Source organism: Macaca nemestrina, chromosome 20, assembly GCF_043159975.1.
Source record: "Macaca nemestrina isolate mMacNem1 chromosome 20, mMacNem.hap1, whole genome shotgun sequence".
NCBI classification, from domain to species: domain Eukaryota; kingdom Metazoa; phylum Chordata; class Mammalia; order Primates; family Cercopithecidae; genus Macaca; species Macaca nemestrina.
The window spans coordinates 17,750,129-17,776,769 of NC_092144.1; the positions used below are offsets into that span (position 1 = coordinate 17,750,129).

General features: G+C 55.2%; 1 protein-coding gene across 1 annotated transcript in view; it reads right to left on the reverse strand.

The window, feature by feature from the left end:
* Positions 1-26,641, reverse strand: part of LOC105486748 (elongation factor for RNA polymerase II) — an 84,836-nt gene that overhangs the window by 10,445 nt on the left and 47,750 nt on the right. The window contains exons 2-6 of the mRNA XM_011749833.3: positions 25,529-25,576; positions 13,373-13,494; positions 12,988-13,151; positions 8,409-8,683; positions 4,721-4,845 (exon numbers count right to left, since the gene is read on the reverse strand). Coding sequence (XP_011748135.1) covers positions 4,721-4,845; positions 8,409-8,683; positions 12,988-13,151; positions 13,373-13,494; positions 25,529-25,576 — 734 coding nt within the window. The remainder of the gene's footprint in view (positions 1-4,720; positions 4,846-8,408; positions 8,684-12,987; positions 13,152-13,372; positions 13,495-25,528; positions 25,577-26,641) is intronic.

Consider the following 26,641-nt stretch of genomic DNA (forward strand, 5'->3'; position numbering starts at 1 on the left):
GGCCACTGCACTCCAGCCTGGGCGACAGAGCGAGACTCGGTCTCAAAAAAAAAAAAAAAAAAAAAAAAAAAAAAAGAGACTCCACAGGGAGATGAAAAAGTTAAAAAATAAATCAACAGGTTGGGCGCCATGGCTCACGCCTGTAATCCCAGCATTAGATCCGCCAAGGCGGGCGGATCACCTGAGTTTGGGACCAGTCTGTCCAACATGGTGAAACCCCGTCTCTCCTAAACATACAAAAAAATTAGCTGGGTGTGGTGGTGGGCACTTGTAACTTCAACTACTCAGGAGGCTGAGGCAGGAGAATCACTTGAACCCGGGAGGCGGAGGTTGCAGTGAGCAGAGATCATGCCATTGCACTCCAGCCTGGGCAATAAGACTGAGACTCCATCTCAAAAACAAAATAAATACATAAAACACAAAAAATAGGCCGGGCGCGGTGGCTCAAGCCTGTAATCCCAGCACTTTGGGAGGCTGAGACAGGCGGATCACGAGGTCAGGAGATCAAGACCATCCTGGCTAACACAGTGAAACCCCGTCTCTACTAAAAAAATACAAAAAAACTAGCCGGGTGACGTGGCGGACGCCTGCAGTCCCAGCTACTCGGGAGGCTGAGGCAGGAGAATGGCGTAAACCTGGGAGGCGGAGCTTGCAGCGATCGGAGATCGTGCCACTGCACTCCAGCCTGGGCGACAGAGCAAGACTCCATCTCAAAAAAAAAAAAAAAACAAAAAAAAAATCCTTAGAGTAGGTTACAAATGACACCCTGGGCTGGGCGCGGTGGCTCACGCCTGTAATCCCAGCACTTTGAGAGGCTGAGATGGGCAGATTACCTGAGGTTGGGAGTTCCAGACCAGCCTGGCTAGCATGGTGAGACCCTGTCTCTACTTAGAAATACAAAATTAGTGGTGGCAGGCGCCTGTAATCCCAGCTACTCGGGAAGCTGAGGCAGGCAAAACACTTGAACCTGGGAGGTGGATGTTGCAGTGAGCAAAGATTGCACCATTGCACTCCAGCCTGGGCAACAGAGACTCAAAAAACAAAATAAAACAAAAAAGACATCCTGGCTGGGCACAGTAGCTCACGCCTGTAAACCCAGTACTTTGGAAGGCTGAGGCCCTTGAGGTCAGGAGTTCGAGACTAGCCTGGACGACATGGTGAAACCCCACCTCTACTAAAAATACAAAAAATTAGCCAGGCATGGTGGCACGCGCTTGTAATCCCAGCTACTCAGGAGGCTGAGGCAGGAGAATTGCTTGAACTGGGGAGGCAGAGGTTGCAGTGAGCCAAGATTGGGCCATTGCACTCCAGGTTGCGATAGAGTGAGACTTCTTCTAAAAAAAAAAAAGGAGGGAGGGGAGGGGAGAGGAGGGGAAAAGGGACATCCTTTCCATGAAATAAGAACATGATGAGTTAGGCCAGGCACGGTGGATCACACCTGTAATCCCAGCACTTTGGGAGGCCAAGGCGGGTGGATCATGAGGTCAGGAGTTCAAGACCAGCCTGGCCAAGATGGTGAAACCCCGTCTCTACTAAAAATACAAAAATTAGCCAGGCATGGCGGCGGGCACCTGTAATCCCAGCTACTCAGGAGGCTGAGGCACCAAGTTGTTTGAACCCAGGAGGCAGAGGTTGCAGTGAGCCGAGATCATGCCATTGTACTCCAGCCTGGGCAACAGAGCAAGACTCTGTCTCAGTTAAAAAACAAAAAAAAAGAACACGATGCTATGAAAACGCAGTAGGGAAGCCTCTCAGAAACTAGAAATAATAGGCCTTGCATGGTGGCTCACGCATGTAATCTCAGTGCTTTGGGAGGCTGAGGCAGGCGGATCACTTGAGGTCAGAAGTTCAAGACCAGCCTGGACAACATGGTGAAACCCCGTCTCTATGCCTAGGCAACAGAGCAACACTCTGTCTCAAGAAAAACAAAGAAACTAGAAATACTAGTAAATTAAGAGACGGGATGAGAAATGTCAAAGAAGTCTCCCAAAAGGAGAATAAAGCCAGGCGCGGTGGCTCACGCCTGTAATCCCAGCACTTTTTGGGAGGCCAAGGCAGGCGGATCACAAGGTCAGGATATCGAGACCATCCTGGCTAACACGGTGAAACCCCATCTCTACTAAAAATACAAAAAATCAGCCGGGCGTGGTGGCGGGCGCCTGTAGTCCCAGCTACTCTGGAGGCTGAGGCAGGAAAATGGCGTGAACCCGGGAGGCGGAGCTTGCAGTGAGCCGAGATCACACCACTGCACTCCAGCCTGGGCTACAGAGCAAGACTCCGTTTCAAAAAAAGGAAAAAAAGGCCGGGCGCGGTGGCTCAAGCCTGTAATCCCAGCACTTTGGGAGGCCGAGACGGGCGGATCATGAGGTCAGGAGATCGAGACCATCCTGGCTAACACAATGAAACCCCGTCTCCACTAAAAATACAAAAAAATTAGCCGGGCGTGGTGGCGGCGCCTGTAGTCCCAGCTACTCGGGAGGCTGAGGCAGGAGAATGGCGGGAACCCGGGAGGCGGAGCTTGCAGTGAGCCGAGATCGCGCCACTGCACTCCAGCCTGGGCGACAGAGCGAGACTCTGCCTCAAAAAAAAAAAAAAGGAAAAAAAAAAGGAGAATAAAAAAGAGCAAGAGATGAAAACCAGGAAGAGGAGGGCAGACTCTAGCAGCCTGCCAAAGGCAGTTTGAGGTGGTGTGCAGTAGGATAGGCCTTTCCACTACCACACACAGGATAGAAGGACGGATGGACGGATAAGGCAAGTTTTCAGCCTGCAGGGGCAGTGGTGCCCACCATCCCAGAGTAGGTGCCTGGCCAGCCCCTGGCTGTGTGGACCAGCACAGGTTTGGGGTGGGAAGCCTCTGACCTTCAACATGGAGGGAAAGCACTTTGGACTCTACAAGTCTAGACGTGATCAACCGCCGGCTCAGCAGGACCATCGTCTGGGCATGAAGATGTGGTCAGCAGTCCTCCCAGAGCCCTGTCCTCAGAGAGGTGCTCCAGGAACTGTGCCCCCTTGGCACGAGGGAGGAGCACAAGCAGGAGTGTAGACTCTGGCATGGGGCTCACATAAGAGGGGAGTGGCTCAGGTTGGAGGTGAGGGCACCAGGCAGTGTGTGGCTTAGGCAGAGGAACCAGGAACTCTTGGGGGGACCTGTAGGACCCCTGACCCACGGACAGTGATGAGAGGAGATCTGGATGCCAGGGACAGCTCAGGGTTGGACGTGATGAACAAAGAGAACATGAGTGAAGAAACCACCCCCAGAGCCACATGTGGTGCCGGCTCAGCTGAGGATGCTCCTGCAGTGACTTGGACCCCCACATCCCATCTGTCTCATGGCCTGCACTGGGCTAACGGCCTGCCCTGGGCTAGGCCGGCTGGTAACAAATACCCCAAGGCCCTGCTTTGATATACATGAGGCTATGGTGTCAAAAACTGCTATAAATGGGGCTTTCTTGGGGGGGGTGCTAAATAGAAAAAAAAAAAAAAAAAAAGAAACAGTTGTGCAGGGGGCACTGCAGGTCACCTTCTATGTGGTTATGGCCCAGGGACATTAACCCTACCCCCTGCACGCTAGTGGAAGCTTGTGAAGGCAGTGCTGATCCCCATGCCGGCCCAGAGTAAAAGCGGAGTGCCAAGGGGCTGGCACGAGCCCAGCAGCTCACTCAGCACATGGAACATGAGCCTCGAATCACGGGAGCTGGAGGCAGCTCTGGAGCCTGCACCCTGGGGAAGCTCCCCAACGCCCTGGAGATGCAGCCCAGGCTTCTCCACCTCACTCCACTAGCTCTGGGCAGTTCTCCTTCCAGTGCCCTAAGGGTCTGAGGAACCCAGGGAGCCAAGGGAGAGGACACAGGGTGTGAGGATGGGGGGGGTCTTCTGCCAAGACTGTGCCCTCTGCCAGCCTGCCGCCAGCCAGGGCAGTGTCCCACAGGCCCCTGACCTGCACACCCAGGGTGGACAGGCAGGCACTACCCTCTCAGGGGAGCAGAGTGGACCCCCAACTTCACTCTGCTTTCCAGAGGCAATTACTGCTTTAAACAGCTGAACTTCCAAAAAACAACTACAAACTCATAAATACCTCCGAGTCCCTGAGAAATCACTTACGGACTAATTAGTAGATTGGCCTGCTTCACAGCCCAAGCTCCACAGAGGTCCCTAACTGGCAGCCGTGGAGAAGGAAATCATTAGCCGCCTGCCTCCGTAACCACTGTTCCCCTGCGCTGTTGCCACTCCTGACCCTGGGTCCCAATTAGCCTGAGGGGATGCATTTAATTAACTCTGCTTAATGACACCTGCCGGGAGTGTTGTTTGGCCTTATTTCTCTCTACTTCAGGTTCTTGAGAGGCTCTTTTCAAAAAGCCAGTGAACTTCTGAGGCCCTGTGGGGATGCCCAGGTTGTGGAGGGAAGCATGAGGGGAAGTTGGGGACAGCTGAGGAGGGTCCCGGCAGACTGAAGCCTTTTGTCTGAAGATTCCGAGGTTGGGGCCAGTGACTCACACCTCCATCCCACTCTGTGGGTGTGGCCTTCCCTCACCATGGGAGGCCCTGGAGCACCACGTGGGCAGTAGGGAGGATGGCCAGAGAGGCCTGTTTGGACCCTTCCATCCTGCTCCCAAGCCCTGCAGCCTTCAGGACCACACAAGACCACCCCAACATCCTCTGGGTAAGCTCTGGCTGCCTTCATGGGGGTAGGGACATGCTGGGGCACGGAAGGCGGCATTACCTGACGAGCACCCGCTTCAGCAGCTGCTGGTCTCCCTCCGAGTAGCCAGGCCAGTCCTTCTGCACGTCCTTGTACATGCAGTCCTGCAGCGTACACGTGCCATCCTTAGCACTCATGTTGGCCACCTGCAAGACAGAGCCAGCCATCACTTTGTGGGAAGCCTGAGAGAGTCGGGGGACTAGAGAAAAAAGATCTTATGGCGAGGTTGGGAGGGTGTGCAGAGACAGTAGGAGACAGACAGACGGAGACAGAGGAGAGGAAAGAGGATGGCCCACTACCGATCTGTGCTGCCTCCCACCCCTAGTTCCCCTGCACACAATCCTCAGGGTGCAGAAGGGACAATGAGGTTCATGAAGCCAGGTCCAGACTCAACTGTCTTACAGGTGCTGGGCCAGGCTGGCTCCAAAACGGGGAGGGCTACCACCTGCAGTCCGGAGACCCTATCACCTGTCCCCTGGCCCCCCTAGCCTATTTCTCTTTTTCTTTTCTTTTTTTTTTTGAGACGGAGTCTCGCTCTGTCGCCCAGGCTGGAGGGCAGTGGCCAGATCTCAGCTCACTGCAAGCTCCGCCTCCTGGGTTCACGCCATTCTCCTGCCCCAGCCTCCCGAGTAGCTGGGACTACAGACGCCCGCCGCCTCGCCCGGCTAGTTTTTTTTGTATTTTTTAGTAGAGACGGGGTTTCACCGTGTTAGCCAGGATGGTCTCGATCTCCTGACCTCGTGATCCGCCCGTCTCGGCCTCCCAAAGTGCTGGGATTACAGGCTTGAGCCACCGCGCCCGGCTTTTGCTTTTTTTGATACAAGATCTTAGCTCACTATAGCCTAGACCTCCTGTGCTCAAGCGATCCTCCCACCTCAGCCTCCCAGGTAGGTGGGGCCACAGGTGTGCACCACTATACTCCAGCTAATTTTTTTGTTGTTGTTGTTAGAGATGGGATCTCGCTATGTTGTCCAGGCTTGTTTTGAACCCCTGGGCTCAAGCGATCCTCTGACCTCAGCCTCCCAATGTGCTGGGATTCCAGCCACCACACCCAGCTCCTATTTCTTCCAGGCTGGAGTGCAGTGGTGTGATCAAGGCTCACTGTAGCTGCAACCTCCTGGGCTCAAGCAATCCTCTTGCCTCAGTCTCCCAAGCAGGTGGGCTACAAGCATGCACTATCATACCCAGCAAATTTTATTTTTTTGTAGAGATAGAGTCTCAGTATTTTGCCTAGGCTAGTCTTGAGCTCCTGGCCTCAAGGATCCTCCCACCTCAGCCTCCCAAAGTGCTGGAAACAGGCGTGAGCCACCATACTAGGCTCCACCCTGTTTCTGATCACAACTCCCAGGGCAGAGTCAGCCACAGCTGGGGATGCTGGGTGAGGGGTACCTCCGGGGCCAGGTGTGAGCCCACCTTCCCTACAACCAGCATGCCTTGCTGTTGCTGGCTGACAAAAGCTGAGTTCGTCTCCCAGACTGCTAACAAAGATGGATTCAGAACATCTGCCTTAGAGGGACGTGAGGAAGCTCCAGGTCACTGCCCTGAGTGGGCACTGTGTGCTGGCCTGCAGGGCGCTCTGGTCTCCATCTTGCTGCAGGCACAGTAGCCACTGTTTTCTGCTGCATCTGACATGGCTCTGCGTCACAGTGTATTCCATGGGGAGCATTTTTGTTTTTGTTTTTGTTTTTTGTTTTTTTAGGAGGGAGGACAGAGTCTCGCTCTGTTACCCAGGCTGGAGTGCAGAGGCGCAATCTCGGCTCACTGCAAGCTCCGCCTCCTGGGTTCACGCCATTCTCCTGCCACAGCCTCCCGAGTAGCTGGGACTACTGGCGCCCGCCAGCACACTCGGCTAATTTTTTGTATTTTTAGTAGAGACGGGGTTTCACCGTGTTAGCCAGGGTGGTCTCGATCTTCTGACCTCGTGATCCTCCCGCCTCGGCCTCCCAAAGTGCTGGGATTACAGGCGTGAGCCACTGCACCCGGCCCATGGGGAGCATTTTTAACAGCTGAGTAATATTCCACCCTCAAACTGCTGCCGGTTTCTCTGTAGCATAAACAAACATTACTGTGTGCAGTTTTTTTCAGGTTGGCAAGAGTTTCCTTCAACGGGATTCCCAGAAGCCAGATTAGTAGGTCAAAGGCTGAATATTTTTTATGGCTGTCAACGGGCTTTGCTAAACATTACTCAGCCGTCAACACCCCTCCCCTTGAAGGATAGGCCTGCGGGTTTCCCTGGGGCCTAGCCAGCCCTAGAGGTGGTCACCTTCCATCTCTACTCTAGATTTTTCCACAGGGAGGGCCAAGCACCTTTGAGGGGTGCAATTTTGTCGCTGCTGTTCCTCAGCGTGTCCGCGGGCCTGTGAGGGGCTGGAAATGACCAGTGTGGGTGAGGCACATCCCCCTCCTCTTCTGCAAGCCAACAGTGTTCTGCTGACCCCCATAGCTGCTTGGGGGGAAGCAGCTGCATAATGAATATAGAAGCAAGAAGAAGACAAGCTGTCCAGGGGAAGTCACAGTGGCACGGGAAGGGACACTCTGCCTGCAGACGCTGGCCGGGCCTGCTCCCAGGAGGTGCTGAACCAAAGTTACCCTGGAGAAGCCAGGCCCCAGCACAGGCACCTCCTGGCCAGGTCAATGAAGGTTCCACACCTGGTAACTCCATCAAGCTCCCTTCAGCAACTCCTGCTGGCACCATGCCAGCCCTGCCTCAGGAGCAGGATGTGGGTGGACGAGGGCTGGGTTGACATCCTCCCAAGGAATGTGCAGCACAGTCCCACCAGGCGCGCACCCGAGCGGGATGCCTACGAGGAGCTCCATAAACATGGAAGAACGTCCTTTACACAGCTGCTATCCCAGCATGCCACAGTGTATGCTTTCTGCTGCAGGCATCACCTGTGTTCCTGAGGTGCTGGATGTGACCCCAAACATCCCACTTCCATCATCCTAAGAGGTGCAAGAGGCTCAGCAGTGCCTCCCCCTCAACCACAGCCGCGATCCGAGGAGACCCATCCTCAGCTCACCTCAGGGCTGTGTCTGCACAGCCTGGCTGATGTTCTGAAGCCAGTGTGAGTCACTCCCCTTCCCAGGGACCCCAGGAAGCCAGGGTGGAGCCTCAGGAACCTCCATGGGTGACGGGGCGGAAGGCACACCTGCTCCAATGCCCGGGGTGTTTCTCAACAGCAGGCTCCACTCGCCAGCACCACGTTCCAGATGGCCTAGCCTCCAACCCCAGGGAGGGGCACTGCAGGTCACAGACGGAAGCCTTATGGTCCGAGATGTGAAGCCCTCGCCTGGAGGTGCAGGTGGAGGGCAGCGGGCAGCTGATTCACACTGAGGCCCGCCAGGCTGTGCCAGGCACATGTAGGTTCCTTCCCCAGGCCTTGAGTCCACAAATCGTCTGCAGCCGAAGCCTGGATCCACTGTGCCAGGCCCCAGGGCCCGCGTGTCAGCAGACAGTGAAGGAGGGCCTGGGCTCCATGCTGAGCCCACCTCTCAACCCTGGACAGTCAGGGCCATGCCCAGAGATGCACCCATGGCCCCCTAAGCTTATTCTAATCCAGGAGGTCCCAGCTCTCAGGCAGGTTCTGAACCCAGAAAGGGCTCTTCCCTGCCAGCCCCAATCCCAGTCTCCATGCTCTGGCCCATTCCACCCGCAAAAGACCATCTGCGGAGACCAATGGTAAAGACATGACATCAGGGCGGCACGCACCTGCTGGAGGAGGCCATCTAGCGCGTCCTTATCCGCCTGTGTCAGGCCGTCCTTCTGCAGCCGCAACAGCAGCTCGGCCTTGCGGTAGGGCCTTAGCGCAAGGAGGTGTAGCACTCGGTCACGGAAGGGCCTCTGGGATACCCCGCTGCCCCCGCTCATGCCACTGGCACCGCTCTTCCTGATGGCACTCGCCAAGTTGATGGGGGTTGCCCGCTTGCGGGAGGGCACTGCGTCTGTCGCACCTGGGGCCGGTTTCCGAAACTGAACCTTCTTACCTGCAACAAGAATCCAAGTGTTAGGGAACAGAGAGGGCACTGCCGTGTCCTAAGCCAGTGCTGCTGAGCGGGTGCCCAAAGGTTTGAGACTATAGAGAGTGCTGGAGGCAGGCACCACACCAACCACAGCAAAGGCCAGCTTGCTCCTTGGAGACCCTGGGTGGCCAAGAGCGCCACCTGCTGCCCATGGCTGGCACCTGCAGGGCACACAGCCTTAGAAGTGGGAGGTGCAGGCAGCAGAACTGTTAGAGCCTTAACTGACTTTATCACAGGCGACCTAAATCCTGGACAGCAAAATCACCTGATAACTCTGGTAGGCAGTGTGTTTGTGCGGGAAGATCGGGGAGAGGTGGGGAGGATTGTTTCTTGAGACAGGATCGCGCTCTGTCACTCAGGCTGGAGTGTAGTAGCACAATCATGGCTCACTGTAGCTCCAAACTCCTGGGCTCAAGCAATCCTCCCACCTCAGCCTCTGGAGTAGCTGGGACCACAGCTACTGGGACCTCCGCACCACCATGCCTGGCTAATTTTTTTTTATTATTTGTAGACGTGGGGTCTCACTATGCTGCCCAGGCTGGTCTCAAACTCATGGGCCCAAAGGACCCTCCCACCTCAGCTTCCCAAAGTGCTGGGATTATAGGCCAGAGCCACCCTGCCCAGCCTGAGGTGGGGACTGTTTATAAACCCTTCTGATGTTAAACTGGGGGTCCCTGAACTGCAAGAGGCAGTCACTCCCAAGTCTGCTCTTCAGAGTCCTATGCTGGCCCCACGCGGGCTGCCATTTGTGTTTTTCTAAAGTCAATAAAGATGTCAGAGCCACATTCGGCAGCTGCTGTGAAGACCCTGGTGCAAGTGGCACCCCAGCCTTAGGCCTGGTCAAGCTCTCCTCTGGCAGGCGTGGCTGTGCCCACAGCCCTGGGGAGAGCAGGCTCCCTTCTATTCCCGATGCAGAGATGTGGGCAGGGTCTAGCATGCTGCTCCCTGCATTGTCCTGAACAATGATGCCCTGGCATCCTTGGGAACACGGTCAGCCGAGCAAGCTCAACAGTGCCTCAAATCCTTCCCCCAAAAGTGCTTCATAACAACATCACTCTGATCTTCTCTCTCAAAATCTGATCTGTCAAATTAACCCAGAAAGCCGTGCTTTCAGAATACCCAGGGCCAGCACTCACACCTCTGGGGTCTGTTCAGTGGAGTCCTGACAGCAGGGCTGCACTCACCCGTATAGGGCCAGGCTGGTCAACAGGGAGGAGGAGCAGCCTATGGGGGGCACTGTGAGACAGAGGGACACGCACATTCACAACATTTTTTTTTTTTTGAGACAGTCTCGCTCTGTTGCCCAGGCTGGAGTGCAGTGGTGCAATCTCAACTCACTGCAACCTCCGCCTTCCAGGTTCAGGAGATTCTCCTGCCTCAGCCTCCCAAGTAGCTGGGACTACAGGCGCATGCCACCATACCCAGCTAATTTTTGTATTTTTAGTAGAGACAGGGGTTCACCATATTGGCCAGGCTGGTCTTGAACTACTGACCTCGTGATCTCTCCGCCTCGGCCTCTCAAAGTGCTGGGATTACAGGTGTGAGCCACCACGTCCGGCCACAGTCACATCTTAACAGACAGTGTCCCCTACCAGAACATAAACTGTTTCAAAAACCCTCACTGGGCCGGGCACGGTGGCTCATGCCTGTAATCCCAACACTTTGGGAGGCCAAGGCGGTGGATCACGAGGTCAGGAGATCGAGACCGTCCTGGATAACACAGTAAAACCCCGTCTCTACTAAAAATACAAAAAAAAAAAAAAGTCAGGCGTGGTGGTGGGCACCTGTACTCCCAGCTACTCTGGAGGCTGAGGCAGGAGTATGGCATGAACCCGGGAGGCGGAGGTTGCAGTGAGCCGAGATTGCGCCACTACACTCCAGCCTGGGCAACAGAGTGAGACTCTGTCTCAAAAAAAAAAAAAAAAAGGAGGGGGGAGGGGCCGGGCGCAGTGGCTCACGCATGTAATCCCAGCACTTTGGGAGGCCGAGGTGGGTGGATCACGAGGTCAGGAGATCCAGACCATCCTGGCCAACATGGTGAAACCCCGTGTCTACTAAAACTACAAAAAATTAGCCTGGCGTGGTGGCGGGTGCCTGTAGTCCCAGCTACTCGGGAGGCTGAGGCAGGAGAATGGTGTGAACCTGGGAGGCGGAGCTTGCAGTGAGCCGAGATAGTGCCACTGTACTCCAGCCTGGGCGACAGAGGGAGACTCCGTCTCAAAAAAAAAAAAAAAAAAAAAAAAAAAAAAAAAAAAGGCTGGGCGCGGGTGGTTCAGGCCTGTAATCCCAGCGCTCTGGGAGGCCGAGGTGGGCGGATCATGAGGTCAGGAGATCGAGACCATCCTGGCTAACACGGTGAAACCCTGTCTCTACTAAAAAATAATAAAAAATCAGCCGGGCATAGTGGCAGGCGCCTATAGTCCCAGTTTCTCAGGAGGCTGAGGCAGGAGAATGGCATGAACCTGGGAGGCGGAGCTTGCAGTGAGCCAAGATCACGCCACTGTACTCCAGCCTGGGTGACAAAGCGAGACTCCGTCTCAAAAAAAAAAAAAGCCCTCACTGTACCCAAAGTGGTGTGCTAAGATACATTTCTGATCAAGTGTTTGGCTGAAGGACCCACAGATTTATTAATATGTGTATGAGGCCATGTGCACTGACTCATGCCATATAATCCCAGCACCGTGGGAGGCCCAGGCGAAAGGATCATTTGAGTCCAAGAGTCAGAGACCAACCTGAGCAACATACCGAGGCTCTGTCTCTACAAAAAATCTAAAAGTTAGCCATGTGTGCTGGCACACACCTGTGGTCCCAGCTACTCTGGAGGCTGAAGTAGGATCACTTGAGCCCAGGAGTTTGAGGCTGCAGTGAGCTATGATTGTGCCACAGCACTCCAGCCTGAGTGACAGAGAAAGGTCCCGTCTTTAAAAAAACAAAAAACAGGACGGGCGTGGTGGCTCAAGCCTGTAATCCCAGCACTTTGGGAGGCCGAGACGGGCGGATCACGAGGTCAGGAGATCGAGACCATCCTGGCTAATATGGTGAAACCCCGTCTCTACTAAAAATACAAAAAACTAGCCGGGCGAGGTGGTGGGCGCCTGTAGTCCCAGCTACTCGGGAGGCTGAGGCAGGAGAATGGCGTAAACCCGGGAGGCGGAGCTTGCAGTGAGCTGAGATCCGGCCACTGCACTCCAGCCTGGGCGACAAAGTGAGACTCCGTCTCAAAAAAAACAAAAACAAAAACAAAAACAAAAAACAAAACACGTGTACAGCTGTCTCTTCAACTGTTCTGCCCACAGCAGCCCTGTGCTTGGGGCTTACAGCCCAGGGCCTCAACATCATGGACAGCCCAGGCTCCCTAGCCATACAACACGTCCACCTGGGCTGTGTTGACCAGGAGGAGCAACCCCTGCACCCACATCTGGGGTTTCATTCAGAGGGAACCCCTCTGCTCAGCAAAGGGAAATCACGTACTTTCTTCAGAAGGAGGAGAGAGAGGAATTGAAATGCCCCCCACTTTTTTTAAAGAGAAAACTCAAAAAGCCATCAAGGCTGTCGTCTGCTCTGAGCCCTCTTGAAGCCCGGCACCCTACTCCCGCCATAATGAGTTCCCATGACTCCTGGCGCTCTGCCTGGACTAAGAGGCGGGGTGCTGCAGCTCTGTAAACAAACAGCACTTTCCTTCCCACTGTCAAGGCCTGTTGGCTTCTCAACTGCTGAAACCGTTTCCAAGTCGATGCTGAGTGGCTACAGTTTTCCCGCAGTGCTGGGTCGCTGGCAACAGGGCCTGTGAGGCTCATTTCCTGCCTGTTGCCGACTGTGGTGGCCTTGGGGAGGAGCTGGCTGGTCAGGTGAGGGTGGGGGCAGCCTCCAGAGACAGACATGGGCCTTGCCCTAGGCTGCATGCCCATCTTCGGGGGGCCTGTTGGCCTCCCTGACAGGTGAAGGTCCCCAAGGCTGCAGCCTGAAAGCAGGGACCACCAACTCACAGCTCCTGGAGTTCTCAGGCCGCTTTGTCCACCTTGGGCTTCACAAGGCAGCAGCTGCTGCAGCCCAACCCCCCACCCCTCACGTGGCCCCCAGGCCCATGTGGCCAGACTTCTCTTCCCAATCCAGACTCTGGTTCAGGCACATCCTGCTCAGGGACTCCTCAGTTGGCTCATCATTTCTGTGCAGGGCACAGCCAGTGCCCAGCCTGGACGGGCCCCAAATGCCTCCCGACACTGGCAGTTGCCTGGCCACCCTGCAGCCCTGCCAAACTCGCTGCTCACCCAGGTAGCGGCCTCCAGCCTTGATGACAATGGCACTGCGGCTCCGCGTCTCCTCCTCTGCCTGGGCCATGCTCTGCCGTGCCTTCTGGTAGGAGTCGTCGGTGGCGCACACCGTGATCTTGTCCTGTATGCTACCCAGGCAGTCCAGGTGGATGTCCCCATGACTGCAAGACAAGGCCAGGAGCTGGGGTCAGCAGCTGGGACAATGCAGGGAGTATCTGTTCAGGACCCAAGCCCCCAGTCCACCACCTGGTCTGGAAAACAGGCTCTGTCAGCACCGTCTCAGGCAACACGGTTTCAATGGGGCACATCTTAACCCTGGTCCAGAGGTGGCAGGGTGACCTTGAGAGTCAGTGGGGTGCTCTGGGTTGGGGCGGCGCCTCACCTGGAGACATACTGCTGGATGCAGTCAAAGCTGCCCTGGGGGTTGTCACGGCCGATGTTGGAGAGGTAGAAGGAGAACGTCCGCGCCTCCGCGGGGCAGTCGGGCTGGGGGATGGAGATGTGCTGCATGGAGGGGGAGGGGGTGTCACTGGGAGGTCCTCAGCAGGACGGGCCCCCAGCCTGCATCTCCTGCACGAGTCCCCACAATGCAACCCTCACAACAGGAATGTGCTGGCTCCTTTCCCTAAAACACACCCCTGCTCTTCTGCCAGTGACGGGACGGGTGGCCCATCCTCAGCAACACACACTGCATAGAGAGGGGACTCAGGCACCTACGCGGGTGGGCATGGGGCCAAGGGCCGTTTTCAGCAGCAACAGCACTGCTGTCTGAGGACAGTGCTCAGCACCTGCCCAGACGCAGGGCCCCCACCCCAATCGTGTGACCCCTGGAAAGTGGCTTGTCTGGACCACGACTCACTTTCCCCACCACCAAATGGACAGACCTTGGCCTGGGACATCCTATGAGGTAAAATGCGACAAGAGGGGCTTGGGCAGTCACCTGCAACTCTGGCGCCCCTCCTTGGCAATCCCCTGTCAGCATCCCCCCACAAAGGACATTGACTCCATGTGAGTCTCCATTTGCTGCAGCTGTGAATGAGGTAGGCTTGTGTCCTGTGGGCTCACAGATCAGAATTACTGGCCCCCAACAAGCCTGTCACGGGTCACAGCAGCCTGACTTTGGCTGTGCCCCTGCAGCCCTGCCTGGAAGGACGGACAGTCAGGGACAGGCAGGCAGATGGATGGACTGTGCTGGTCCCGGCCAGGGTCAGTGCAGGGCAGCATCATATCTGAGGCCACTGCATTCCAGGCTGACCCCAGACCCTCTGTCAACAGAGGTGGCCCTTCCTAAATTAATGCCTGGGCTTTGGCACGAGCTCCTCACAGTTAGACTGACACATGAGGGGCGTTCAAACAGTCAACAAGGAGGGACAACATGGAGGGAGCCCTCGGGTCTTGTCCCCTGGCTGCAGCACCCCCTTGGCACCCAAGCCCCATCTCCTCCTCTGTGACACCATGAGCGCAGGAGAGACTGCAGCTGAATCTCCTGTCCCCTCGCCCCTGCCGAGCTGCCTCATACGCCCATGGGAGGCTTTGCCTGCCTGTGCCTCACCTGTGAGACAGAGGACGGGGCTTCTGCCACCAGGAACGTGGAAGAGCACCACTCCCCCGCCCTGCTGTGTGGCCTTGGCCGGGACTTGTCCCCTGGGGCAGTGTTTGGACACACAAGGGAAGCCATGGCTGCACCCAGCCCAGTGCCAGGCCCTGCTCCCAAGGTAAGAACAGTTCCTGGGTTCGGCCACTCTGGGCAGGAAGAGTCTGGTCTGGGCTTGCAGGCAGTCCCTGCACCAGCCACTCCCTGTGCCCAGCCTGCAGACCCTTCTCCAGAGGCCCATCCTGCCCCTCCCCGAGGCTGAACACTGCCCCAGGAGAAAAGCTGTCCCATCTGCTGGGGTCTGCCCAGCATCCCCTCTCAGCCTCAAACGTGTCCCCCTAGGGCAGGCGCCCTTGTCCCTGTCATGCTGATACAGAAATGCAAGCTGAGGGGTCAGGGCCCAACCAGTGTACTGGTGGAGAGTGAGGCCAAAGCCCATCGTGGGCCCACCATGCCAGGCCACACCTGAACACAAACACCCATCTCTATCAGGGTCAGAGAAGGCAGAAACAGCCTGCACCCAGCATCAGAGAAATCACACACACACAGCCTCTGATGATCCACCCTATGGCAGGGAAACCTTCCCCCACCACACACACACACACACACACACACACACACACACACACAAACACAACTCCTCCACACACAATCTCCCTAAACACAACCCCCACAACCACACAATCCCCCACACACAACCACACACACAAACACAACCCCTCCACACACAATCTCCCTAAACACAACCCCCACAACCACACAATCCCCCACACACAACCACACACATACACAAACACAATCCCTCCACACACAATCTCCCTAAACACAACCCCCACAACCACACAATCCCTCCCACACCACACAAACACAACCCCTCCACACACAATCTCCCTACATACAACCCCCACAACCACACAATCCCCCACACACAACCACACACATACACAAACACAATCCCTCCACACACAATCTCCCTAAACACAACCCCCACAACCACACAATCCCCCACACACAACCACACACACAAACACAACCCCTCCACACACAATCTCCCTACATACAACCCCCACAACCAATCACCCACACACAAACACAACCCCTCCACACACAATCTCCCTAAACACAACTCCCACAACCACACAATCCCCCACACACAACCACACAAACAACCCCTCCACACACAATCTCCCTACATACAACCCCCACAACCACACAATCCCCCACACACAACCACACACATACACAAACACAATCCCTCCACAATCTCCCTAAACAGAACCCCCACAACCACACAATCCCCCCCACACAACCACACACACACAAACACAATCCTCCACACACAATCTCCCTACATACAACCCCCACAACCACACAATCCCCCACACACAACCACACACATACACAAACACAATCCCTCCACACACAATCTCCCTAAACACAAACCCCACAACCAATCCCCCACACACAACCACACACACAAACACAACCCCTCCACAATCTCCCTACATACAACCCCAACAACACAATCCCCCCCACACAACCACACACAAACACAACCCCTCCACAATCTCTTTACACACAACCCCAACCACACAATTCCCCCACACACCACACACACACACAACCCCTCCACACACAATCTCCCTACACACAACCCGCACAACCACACAATCCCCCCCACACACACAAACAACCCCTCCACAAGCTCCTTACACACAATCCCAACCACACAATTCCCCCACACACCGCGCACACACAAACACAACCCCTCCACATACAATCTCCCTACATACAACCCCAACACAATCCCCCCCACACACAAACAACCCCTCCACAAGCTCCCTACACACAACCCCAACCACACAATTCCCCCACACACCACACACACACACAAACACAACTCCTCCACACACAATTTCCCTACATACAACCCCACAACCACATAATCCCCCCCACACACAACCCCTCCACAATCTCTCTACACACAACCACACAACTCCCCCACACACCACACACACACACACAATCCCTCCACACACAATCTCCTTATATACAACCCCCACAACCACACAATCCCCCCACACACAACCACACACAAACACAACCCCTCCACACACAATCTCCCTATATATAACCCCCACAACCACACAATCCCCCCCACACAACCACACACAAACACAACCCCTCCACAATCTCCCTACACACAACCCCCACAACCACACAATCCCCCCACACACAACCACACACACACACAAACACAACCCCTCCACAATCTCCCTACACACAAGCCGCACAACCACACAATCCCCCACACACAACCCCTCCACAAGCTCCCTACACACAACCCCAACCACACAATTCCCCCACACACCACACACACACAAACACAACCCCTCCACACACAATCTCCCTATATACAACCCCCACAACCACATAATCCCCCCCACACACAACCACACACAAACACAACCCCTCCACACACAATCTCCCTAAACACAACCCCCACAACCACACAATCACCCACACACAACCACACACACACAAACACAACCCCTCCACAATCTCCCTACACACAAGCCGCACAACCACACAATCCCCCACACACAACCACACACAACCCCTCCACAAGCTCCCTACACACAACCCCAACCACACAATTCCCCCACACACCACACACACACAAACACAATCCCTCCACACACAATCTCCCTACATACAACCCCCACAACCACATAATCCCCCACACACAACCACACACACACAAACACAACCCCTCCACACACAATCTCTCTAAACACAACCCCCACAACCACACAATCACCCACACACAACCACACACACACACAAACACAACCCCTCCACATACAACCTCCCTACATACAACCCCAACACCACAATCCCCCACACACACAACCACACACAAACACAACCCCTTCACAATCTCTCTACACACAACTTCAACACCACAATCTCCCCCCACACAACCACACACAACCACAACGCCTCCACAATCTCTCTACACACAACCCCAACCACACAATTCCCCCACACAACACACACACACACACAAACACAACCCCTCCACACACAATCTCCCTACATACAACCCCCACAACCACATAATCCCCCACACACACAACCACACACACAAACACAACCCCTCCACACAACCCCAACCACACAATTCCCACACACCACACAACCACAAACACAATCCCTCCACACACAATCTCCCTACATACAACCCCCACAACTACACAATCCCCCACACACAACCACACACAAATACAACCAACCCCTCCACAATCTCCCTACACACAATCCCAACCACACAATTCCCCCACACACCACACAAACACAACCCCTCCAGTCTCCCTACACACCCCCACAACTACACAATTCCCCCACACACAACCACACACACAATCCCCCCAACCACACAATCATACATACAATACCCCACACACAGCGCCACACACACAACCTCCCCCACACACAACCCCTCTGCACACAAACACAATCCCCCAAGCACAACCCCCCCACATACACCCCTCTACACACAAACCCCTCACACAACCACACAAACACAACGCACACACAACCACACACAACCTCCAGCCACATAAACACAACCTGCACACAACCACAACCCACACAACCACGAACCCCCTACACTAAACACAACCCCCCCGCCACACACACAAACACAACCACACACACCCTGAAGCCTCTGCCAGAGCCATGTGGGTGACCCTGGCCATCTAGACCTGTCCTGCTCCGATGCCACTGAGGGGTTTTTTCACCCAACACACACAGGTGCCACCCTGCCCTGCCTGCACCTCCCTTCCCAGATATGACTTTTATTCTCATTCATACAAGTAACTGGAAACACGCTGCTGGGATGAGGGAAGCTCAGGTTTCCGAGAGGCTCTGTGGTGGCCAGGTGCACAGGTGACGCGGTGACCCAGAATGAGCCAGCCAGGGAAGTCGGGGACTACACGTCCAGGAAAACCAAAAGGAGTGGCTGTGGGAACCTAAGCCCGGCCTGGGTGGCTCTCCCGCCCTCCTCTGTCGTCTCTTTAACCCCTACTGCCCCTGTGGTCCTGGCCTGAGGCCCAAGTCGCCAGTGGCTCCTGCCCCACAGTGACTGAGGGCTGGGCACCCTCACGTGCAGTCCTTTCCCAAGAAAACCCCAGCTCCACCCAGGCGGGCAGGATTCATCCTGTCACCCTGGCTTCAGGGGAGATGCCATTCAGCAGAGCTGGCAATGAGACCAGGCCACAGCCAACTGGAGAGGTGAGGAGTCTGACACAGCAAAGCCCACCCCCTTTGCCACCACAGGAGGGTCTGGGCACCGACTGTGGCCGGGGGCAGCTGCACACCCAGTCAGCACTGACAGTGCCCCTCCTGGGCCTGCCCAGAGACCTTGCTTCTCCGTGGGCAGGGGCTTCACAGTGGCCCTTCACCCTGCTTGGCTCTTTTCCACACAGGCGTAGACGTCTGCCGCCCAAACTCCATCCTAGAAGCTGGGGTCAGGTGCAGAACCCAGGGCCAGGTGTGCAGCTGTGGCAGGGTGTAGGGGATGCATGAAGGGGGGTGACACAGGCCTCAAAGCTGATGCTTGGGAGAGTGTTGTGCCGCTGGTGACAAGGGGAAGACATACAGAGGGCACGGTGGTTGACGTCCTTCAGGATGTGGGGGTGAGGAGATGGGGAGAGTGTTCTCACAGCCCTGCCTCCCCTAGCACACGCAGCACCATGGAGCCCTCCAATTAACGGGCTGTTTTGCTGCGGGTTAATGGTCACCAGCCCGGAACAGTGGGGAAGCCAGCGGGATGGGAGCAGCCCAGGAATGCGGGCACTTTCTCTGCACTAGCCAAGAGCTTGCCCGGGTTCTGGGACAAGGTTTGAAACGCAGCCCCTGCTTGGCCTTCTGAACGGGGTCTTGGTTGCTCCTTGGGGGCTGCTCATGGGCCCAGTGACCCGTGTACCAGTGGGCTGCCACGGGGCCCTCAGATGGCCCACGCACAGCAGGTCTGGGTACGTATGAAATCAGCCCTGGTTCCAGGTTATGGGGGTTGGGGAGGAGTTGCCATAAACCTAAGCATTTGTCCATGCTCACAGACACAGAGCCCAGGCCACACACAGGCTCACCCCGGGTGCTTCCGTAGGTCCCTAAGGCCTGCTGCCTTTCCCACTGACCTGACCATGGCCACCAGAGGGCGCTGCTTCCACCACCGCTCAAGTCCCTGCTAGAGTCCATTCATCTCTTCCCTTTGAAATCCATCCCAAACTGGGGCCTGCTGCACCCCGCTACCCGACCCCCTAAAATCTGCACAGCCTCTTTTACAGTACAGGTGGGGAGGTGGAGGGTTCTGAAGAAATATATTAAGTTGGGATAGGGGGTGCAGAGCAAAAATGGTTGAAAAAAACGAGGAAAAATGCTCGCTATTCTGGGCAGTTAAAAATAAAAAGATAAGGATGGGTGGCGCAGGGGTTCACGCCCGGAATCCCAACATTTTGGAAGGCCAAGGTAGGCAGACCACTTGGGCCCAGAAGTTCAAGACCAGCCTGGGCAACACAGTGAGACCCTGTCTCTACAAAAAATAAAAAAATTTAACCAGGCGTGGTGGCTCACGCCTGTAAACCCAGCTACTCAGGAGGCTTGAGCCCGGGAGGTCATGGCTGCAGTAAGCCGTGATTGTACCACAGCACTCCAGCCTGAGTGACAGAGGATCTCTAAAACAAAAACAGAAATAAGAACATGAGGTAGGTGGCCCCACGTGCTATCCATACAACACACACAGGAGCCCAAATAACGGACTGACCAGGTTCTCTCTGGCCTGGGAGGTTTTCAGGCCAGAAATGTTTTCTACATTTTTTTTTTTATTTCCCACAGAACTCTCAGAATAAAATATGTTGTTATTTGCAAAGAGAGTCATGACCCAGTGGCTGAATACAACCTCTAGGAGGGAGGCAGCCCCTTTGGCCTAGTGGGAGCCTCACCTCCTCAGACCCAAGCCAAGGGCACTTTCTAAGTACCTGCTTCCACTCCAGGAGTCAGGCACACCATGGCCAGCTGGAGAAGAGCCATGTGCTGTGCCCAACTAGGATCCCTGACTGCTCAGCCTCAGCACATGGATGGCTCCCAATTTAGGTATTTTTAGATTGTTTCTAAATTGTCTGTGTCACAAACAACACAGCAACATGCACTCCGTGTGGCTAAATCTTTGCACGCATTACACTGATTACTCCTAAGGAATCGATTCCTAGCTGCCAAGACACTGCTGTGTCTCTGCTTGGCAGAGACAAACCCTGCCAAACCTCCTTCTAGAAACTTCCATACAGGTCCTGCCTCAGCGCACACAAGTCTTGACACCTGGAACATCCCTGGACACCAATTGCTCCTTTCCTTTTTCTTTTTTTTTTAGATGGAGTCTCACTCTGTTGCCCAGGCTGGTGTGCAGTGGCACGATCTAAGCTCACGGCAACCTCTGCCTCCTCCCGGGTTCAAGCGATTCTCTTGCCTCAGGCTCCCAAGTAGCTGGGATTACAGGTGCGCGCCACCACGCCTGGCTAAATTTTTTGTATTTTTAGTAGAGATGGGAGTTCACCATGTTGGCCAGGTTGGTCTTGAACTCCTAACCTCAGGTGATTCACCCGCCTCGGCCTCCCAAAGTGCTAGGATTACAGGCTAGAGCCACCGTGCCCGGCCCTAATTTTTGTATTTTTAGTGGAGACAGGGTTTCACCATGTTATCCAGGCCGGTCTTGAACTCCTGTGACCTCAGATGATCTGCCCACCTCGGCCTCCCAAAGTACTGGGATCACAGTTGTGAGCCACCATGCCCAGCTCCCCTAGCCTTTTTGTTTTTGTTTTTGTTTTTTTAATCACCTGGGACTTTGCTGGAGTTCACGGCTGGGGTCAACAAAGTGCAGGTTTCTTTTCCCCTCTGGAGTCTACTGGCCTGTCTAGGGTTAAATCCTAGGAGGAATCCCCAGACAGCTGAGATCCATGTCAGCCCCACTCGGGGTCTGGGAAAGGGCAGAGGCTCTAGACACAAGTGTGGACAAAGGAAATGCCATCGAGCCAAGCACGCTACCCGGGGGCAGGACACACCACAGCAGGCTCGGCTTTCCCGGTGAATCAGCAAATGCCATAAAGCGACTCTGACGATTCTCCCTGCGCAGGGGAAGGGAGAGGAGCACCTGGCCATCATGAGGGCACCTGTTGCACAGGCCGGGAGGTGGCTGGGCGAGATCAGACCTCCACCCCAGAAGCACGTAGGCCGAGCCCCTATGCTGGCCATGGTGCACCCACGTAAGAGGAGAGGCACATGAAAGGCTGAGCTTGTTCTGTGCCGCAGGAAGGACACTGGTTCTCCTGACCTCAAGTTCAACCTGCAGATGCCCTCGAGGTGGACAAGGAAGGTGATGAACAGAGGGAGAAGCATGGCCAAGGTCCCTAAGTCACAAAGTCTCCAGCTCAAGTCCAGTGGGCCCGTGGGGAATGGGTCCCTGAATCCTACACAGGACCCTGAACATCGAATCAGCACATATACCTGATGACAACCTAAGAGTAGTCCCTCCAGCCCCAAGACCCAGACAGTGAACCGCAGGAGCTTGGGTGATGCTGGCTGACTGGATCCACGAAGGAACACACCTCCAGGGGGTGCTCCGACAACAATGAGCCCAGTGCAGGCTCTGGTGGCAGGCTGCTGGCAGCATGGCCCAGGACCGAGAGACCCAAAGCTAACAGCCCACTAAAGTGAAGCTGCTGGCCACACGCGGTGGCTTCCACCTATAATCCCAGCACTTTGGGAGGCCAAGGTGGATGGGTCACCTGAGGTCAGGAGTTCGAGACCAACCTGACCAACGTGGCAAAACCCTGTCTCTAGAAGGAGGTTATCCCTGTAGCCACCCCAGGTCTCTCTCAGTGACATGAGCCCCCACTACACATGTGCTTAGGCTCCAGGTCAAGACACATGGCACGCTGCATGCAAGGACACCACTGTGTGCTTTGGCCATGGCCAGGCTGCAGTGTATCATCTGACAGGCTCGCTGAGATGGGGGTTGGGGATGAGGGGTCCCCCACTGCCCAGGTTGGGGTGGAGGCGCATGGGTGCTCAGTGGCAGCAGAAGGCACAGAGTGACTGCTGTAAGACACCAGAGGGCACTGTGGGGCTGCTCTGGCAGCAAGCCCCGGCCAGCCCGCCCCTGCCCCCAACGTCTGACCCCTGAGAGAATGTCCTGGGGAAGGTAAAAAGGAGGTGGCCAAAGGGTGACCACAGACCCAACTGGGGCTGATGGAGGTGTGGGGTTGTGTCAACTGGCTAGGCTGCAGCCCCTGGGGATTCATTATTCCACGACATCCCACCTAGGGGTGCCCTGGAGGTACTCTGTGGACATAGTTACCATCCACAACCCAGATACTGTAAGCAAGTAAAGGAGATGATCCTCGATGGTCTGGGTGGCCCCACTGAATCAGCTCAAGGCCTTAAGAGGTAAATCGGGGTTTGGCAGGAGGAGGAAGAAACTGCCTGAGGACTGCTCCATCAGCTCCTACTGGGGTTGCCTGAGGACTGCTCCATCAGCTCCTACTGGGTGTCTGCAGTCAGCCCTGAGGGTTACAGACGCCCCAGCCCACAGTCGTCTGAGCCCACTGCTTGCAATGCATCTTTTTATTTTTTTTTTGAGACGGAGTCTCACTCTGTAGCCCGGGCTGGAGTGCAATGCCCGGATCTCAGCTCACTGCAAGCTCCGCCTCCCGGGTTTACGCCATTCTCCTGCCTCAGCCTCCCGAGTAGCTGGGACTACAGGCGCCCACCACCTCGCCCGGCTAGTTTTTTGTGTTTTTAGTAGAGACGGGATTTCACTGTGTTAGCCAGGATGGTCTCGATCTCCTGACCTCATGATCCGCCCGTCTCGGCCTCCCAAAGTGCTGGGATTACAGGCTTGAGCCACCACACCCGGCCGCAATGCATCTTTTTATCAGCACACACAGACACGCGTCTCCTGGAGGCTCCATGTCTCTGCGGAACCCTGGGCTGCACCTGGAAGCCCACGGATCATCATGTCCACATCCCCACACCCAGCTGTGCAGAGCTCTCGGGCTGTAGATAGAAACTGATTTAGGTACAACATGGTAACTCTAAAAGAAAAAAAAAAAGTTGGGTGCAGTGGCTCACACCTGTAATTCTAGCACTTTGGGAAGCCAAGGTGGGAGGATCATTTGAGCCCAGAAATTCAAGGCCAGCCTGGGCAACATGAGACTCCGTCTACAGAAAAATAAAAATAAAATTTGTCTAGCATGATGGTGTACACCAGTAGTCCCAACTACTTGGGAGGTTGAGGTGGGAGGATCCCTTGAGCCCAAGAGCTCAAAGCTAAAGTAAGCTATGATCGTGCCACTACACTCCAGCCTCAGCAACAGAGACTTATCTCTTAAAAAACAAAACAAGGCCGGACATGGTGGCTCACCTATAATCCCAGCACTTTGGGAGGCTGCAGCAGGTGGATCACCTGAGGTCAGGAGTTTGAGACCAGCCTGGCCAACATGGTGAAACCCTGTTTCTACTAAAAGTACAAAAATTAGCCAGGCACGGTGGCAGGCGCCTATAATCTCAGCTACTTGGGAGGCTGAGGCACGAGAATTGCTTGAACTCGGGAGGCCGAGGTTGCAGTGAGCCGAGATTACGCCACTGCACTCCAGTCTGGATGACAGAGCGAGACTGTCTCGGGGGTGGGTAGTGGTGGAACCAGCAATAAAGGCTAGAAGAAAAATCAAACCATTCTAAGGCATATTGGGTGGGCTGGGGGAGATGCAGAGTCCTAAGACGGGGGGTCAAGGAAGGTAGACAACTCACCCTTTCTCTCATTCCCTGATTTTTCCATAAGACGGTCATTTAGAAGGAAACATATTTCAATAAAAATGAGGGTGCTGAGTTTCTATGAACCTTTCTCCCAACCAAAATCCAGACAAATGTCCGTGGTCCTTGTGTCCCCCTAACGCAGCAGTCCCCTACCTTGTTGGCACCAGGGACTAGTTTCGTGGAAGACAATTTTTCTTTTTTCTTTTTTTTTTGAGACGGAGTTTCGCTCTTGTTTCCCAGGCTGTAGGGCAATGGCGCAATCTTGGCTCACTGCAACCTCCGCCTCCCAGGTTCAAGCAATTCTCCTGCCTCAGTCTCTTGAGTAACTAAGATTATAGGCACGAGCCACCACGCCCGGCTAATTTTGTATTTTTAGTAGAGACAGGGTTTCTCTATGTTGGTCAGGCTGGTCTCAAACTCCAGACCTCTCAAGTGATCCGCCCGCCTCGGCCTCCCAAAGTCCTGGAATTACAGGCGTGAGCCACCGTACCCGGCCAGAAGACAATTTTTCTATAGATGGTGGAAGGGGGACGGGGAGCCATAGGGGAGGATGGTTTCGGGCTGAAACTGATCCACCTCAGATCAGGCATTAGATTCTCATAAGGAGCACACAACCTAGATCCCTGGCATGCACAGTTCACAATAGGGTTCGCACTCCTGTAAGAATCTAATAACACGCTCAGATGACAGGAGGCAGAGCTCAGGTGGTCATGTTCGCTCACCCACAGCTCACCTCCTGCTGTGTGAGCAGTTCCTAACTGGTCCAGGGCTGGGGGCTGGGGGCTGGGGCCCCTACCCTATCAGACTGGAAGCCAGGTGCACATCGCTGCACAAAGGGGGCCACTGGGAGAGGAGAGTTGCCCATCACCCAGGCAGCCTGTGACAGGCACCAGACACGTCCTGGTGTGGCCCCAGCCAAGCGGCTATCCTGGGGGTCTAGAACCCAGCCTTGCGTGGAGGCAGACAGGGCCCAAACACTGCCATGAGCTGCTGCTGTACCCAGTGAGCAAGGACAGAACTGAGACTATACCAGTCCCAAGATTCCAAATACGAATGATTAAAACAGAAACTCACCCCTTGGCTTCCTTGAAATCGGATAGACGGCCTCAGTGAAACAGAATCCTACAAAAAAAAAGCGTGAGGGGAACGTCAGTAAAGACACTGGGAAACCCAAAGACTCCCTCCCCAGGTACAGAAGGAGCAGGGTGAAGATGGTGTTCTCAAGAGAGGGGAAAGGAAATGCACACACTCTGAAAATTACAGGCAAAGTCACCGGAGCAGGGTTTTGGAAGGATCAGTAGGAGTTCCTCAGATGGACAGAGGGCTGGGGCCACATGACAGGTAAGAACGGGGCCTCCAGACACAGGCAACAGGCTGGCGGCAGGCCCAGGATGCAGGGGTGGGGAGTGTGCCATCCTTGGAATCCACCACCAGCCTGTGAATTCACCAGGAAAGAAGGGCAAGGCTCAAGGTGCTCACAGCCCTGCCAGGAAAAAGCAAGGTCAGGTCAAGGTTGACCCTGGATCGTGACTCTCCGAAGGTCCCATATAGGCAAAAGCAGCCCCCTCCACTCTCAGCCCCAGTTGATCCCCTGAAACCACCAACCAGGCTAGGTCCTGTCTCACAAACACTGGCTTTTAACAACCAGGTGGGTGAGCACTGTCTGTCAGAGCAGGTGCAGTGGGGCCACCTTGGAGCCTGGGGTGGGAGCCCAAGGCCTGCAGAGCTCCGCTGCATGGCCTTGGGGCAGCCACATGGCTTTAGGGCAGCTGGTCACTGAGCTTGGAGCAGTGGAATTTCCAAGGAAAAAATATACAAAAGAGCTCAAAATAAATACTGACGTTTCAGCTATTCAGAGACCAGCCTTCTGGCAGTGTCTGAGAAAGAACTGGGATCCAGAGGAGAACTGCACCTCTGTATCTCCTTCCCTCTTCCCAACCTGGGGCCCTAAGCATGGATCTCAGTGTCCCAGATGCTACCCCACAGTGTAGTCCTGGCTGGTCACCATGATCCTCGGTCTCCAAATCCACCCACCCCTGCACCACCTGGCCCCACTGTCCCACTCAGGTCCAGCTCACTGAGATGCCCTCCCACCCAGGCCTTGCTCCTGTCCTCATAGTACCCTGTTCTGGGCTCCGTCTCCACTGCTCAGGTCTCACTCCTTCCCACTCTGGTCTGCCCATAGCT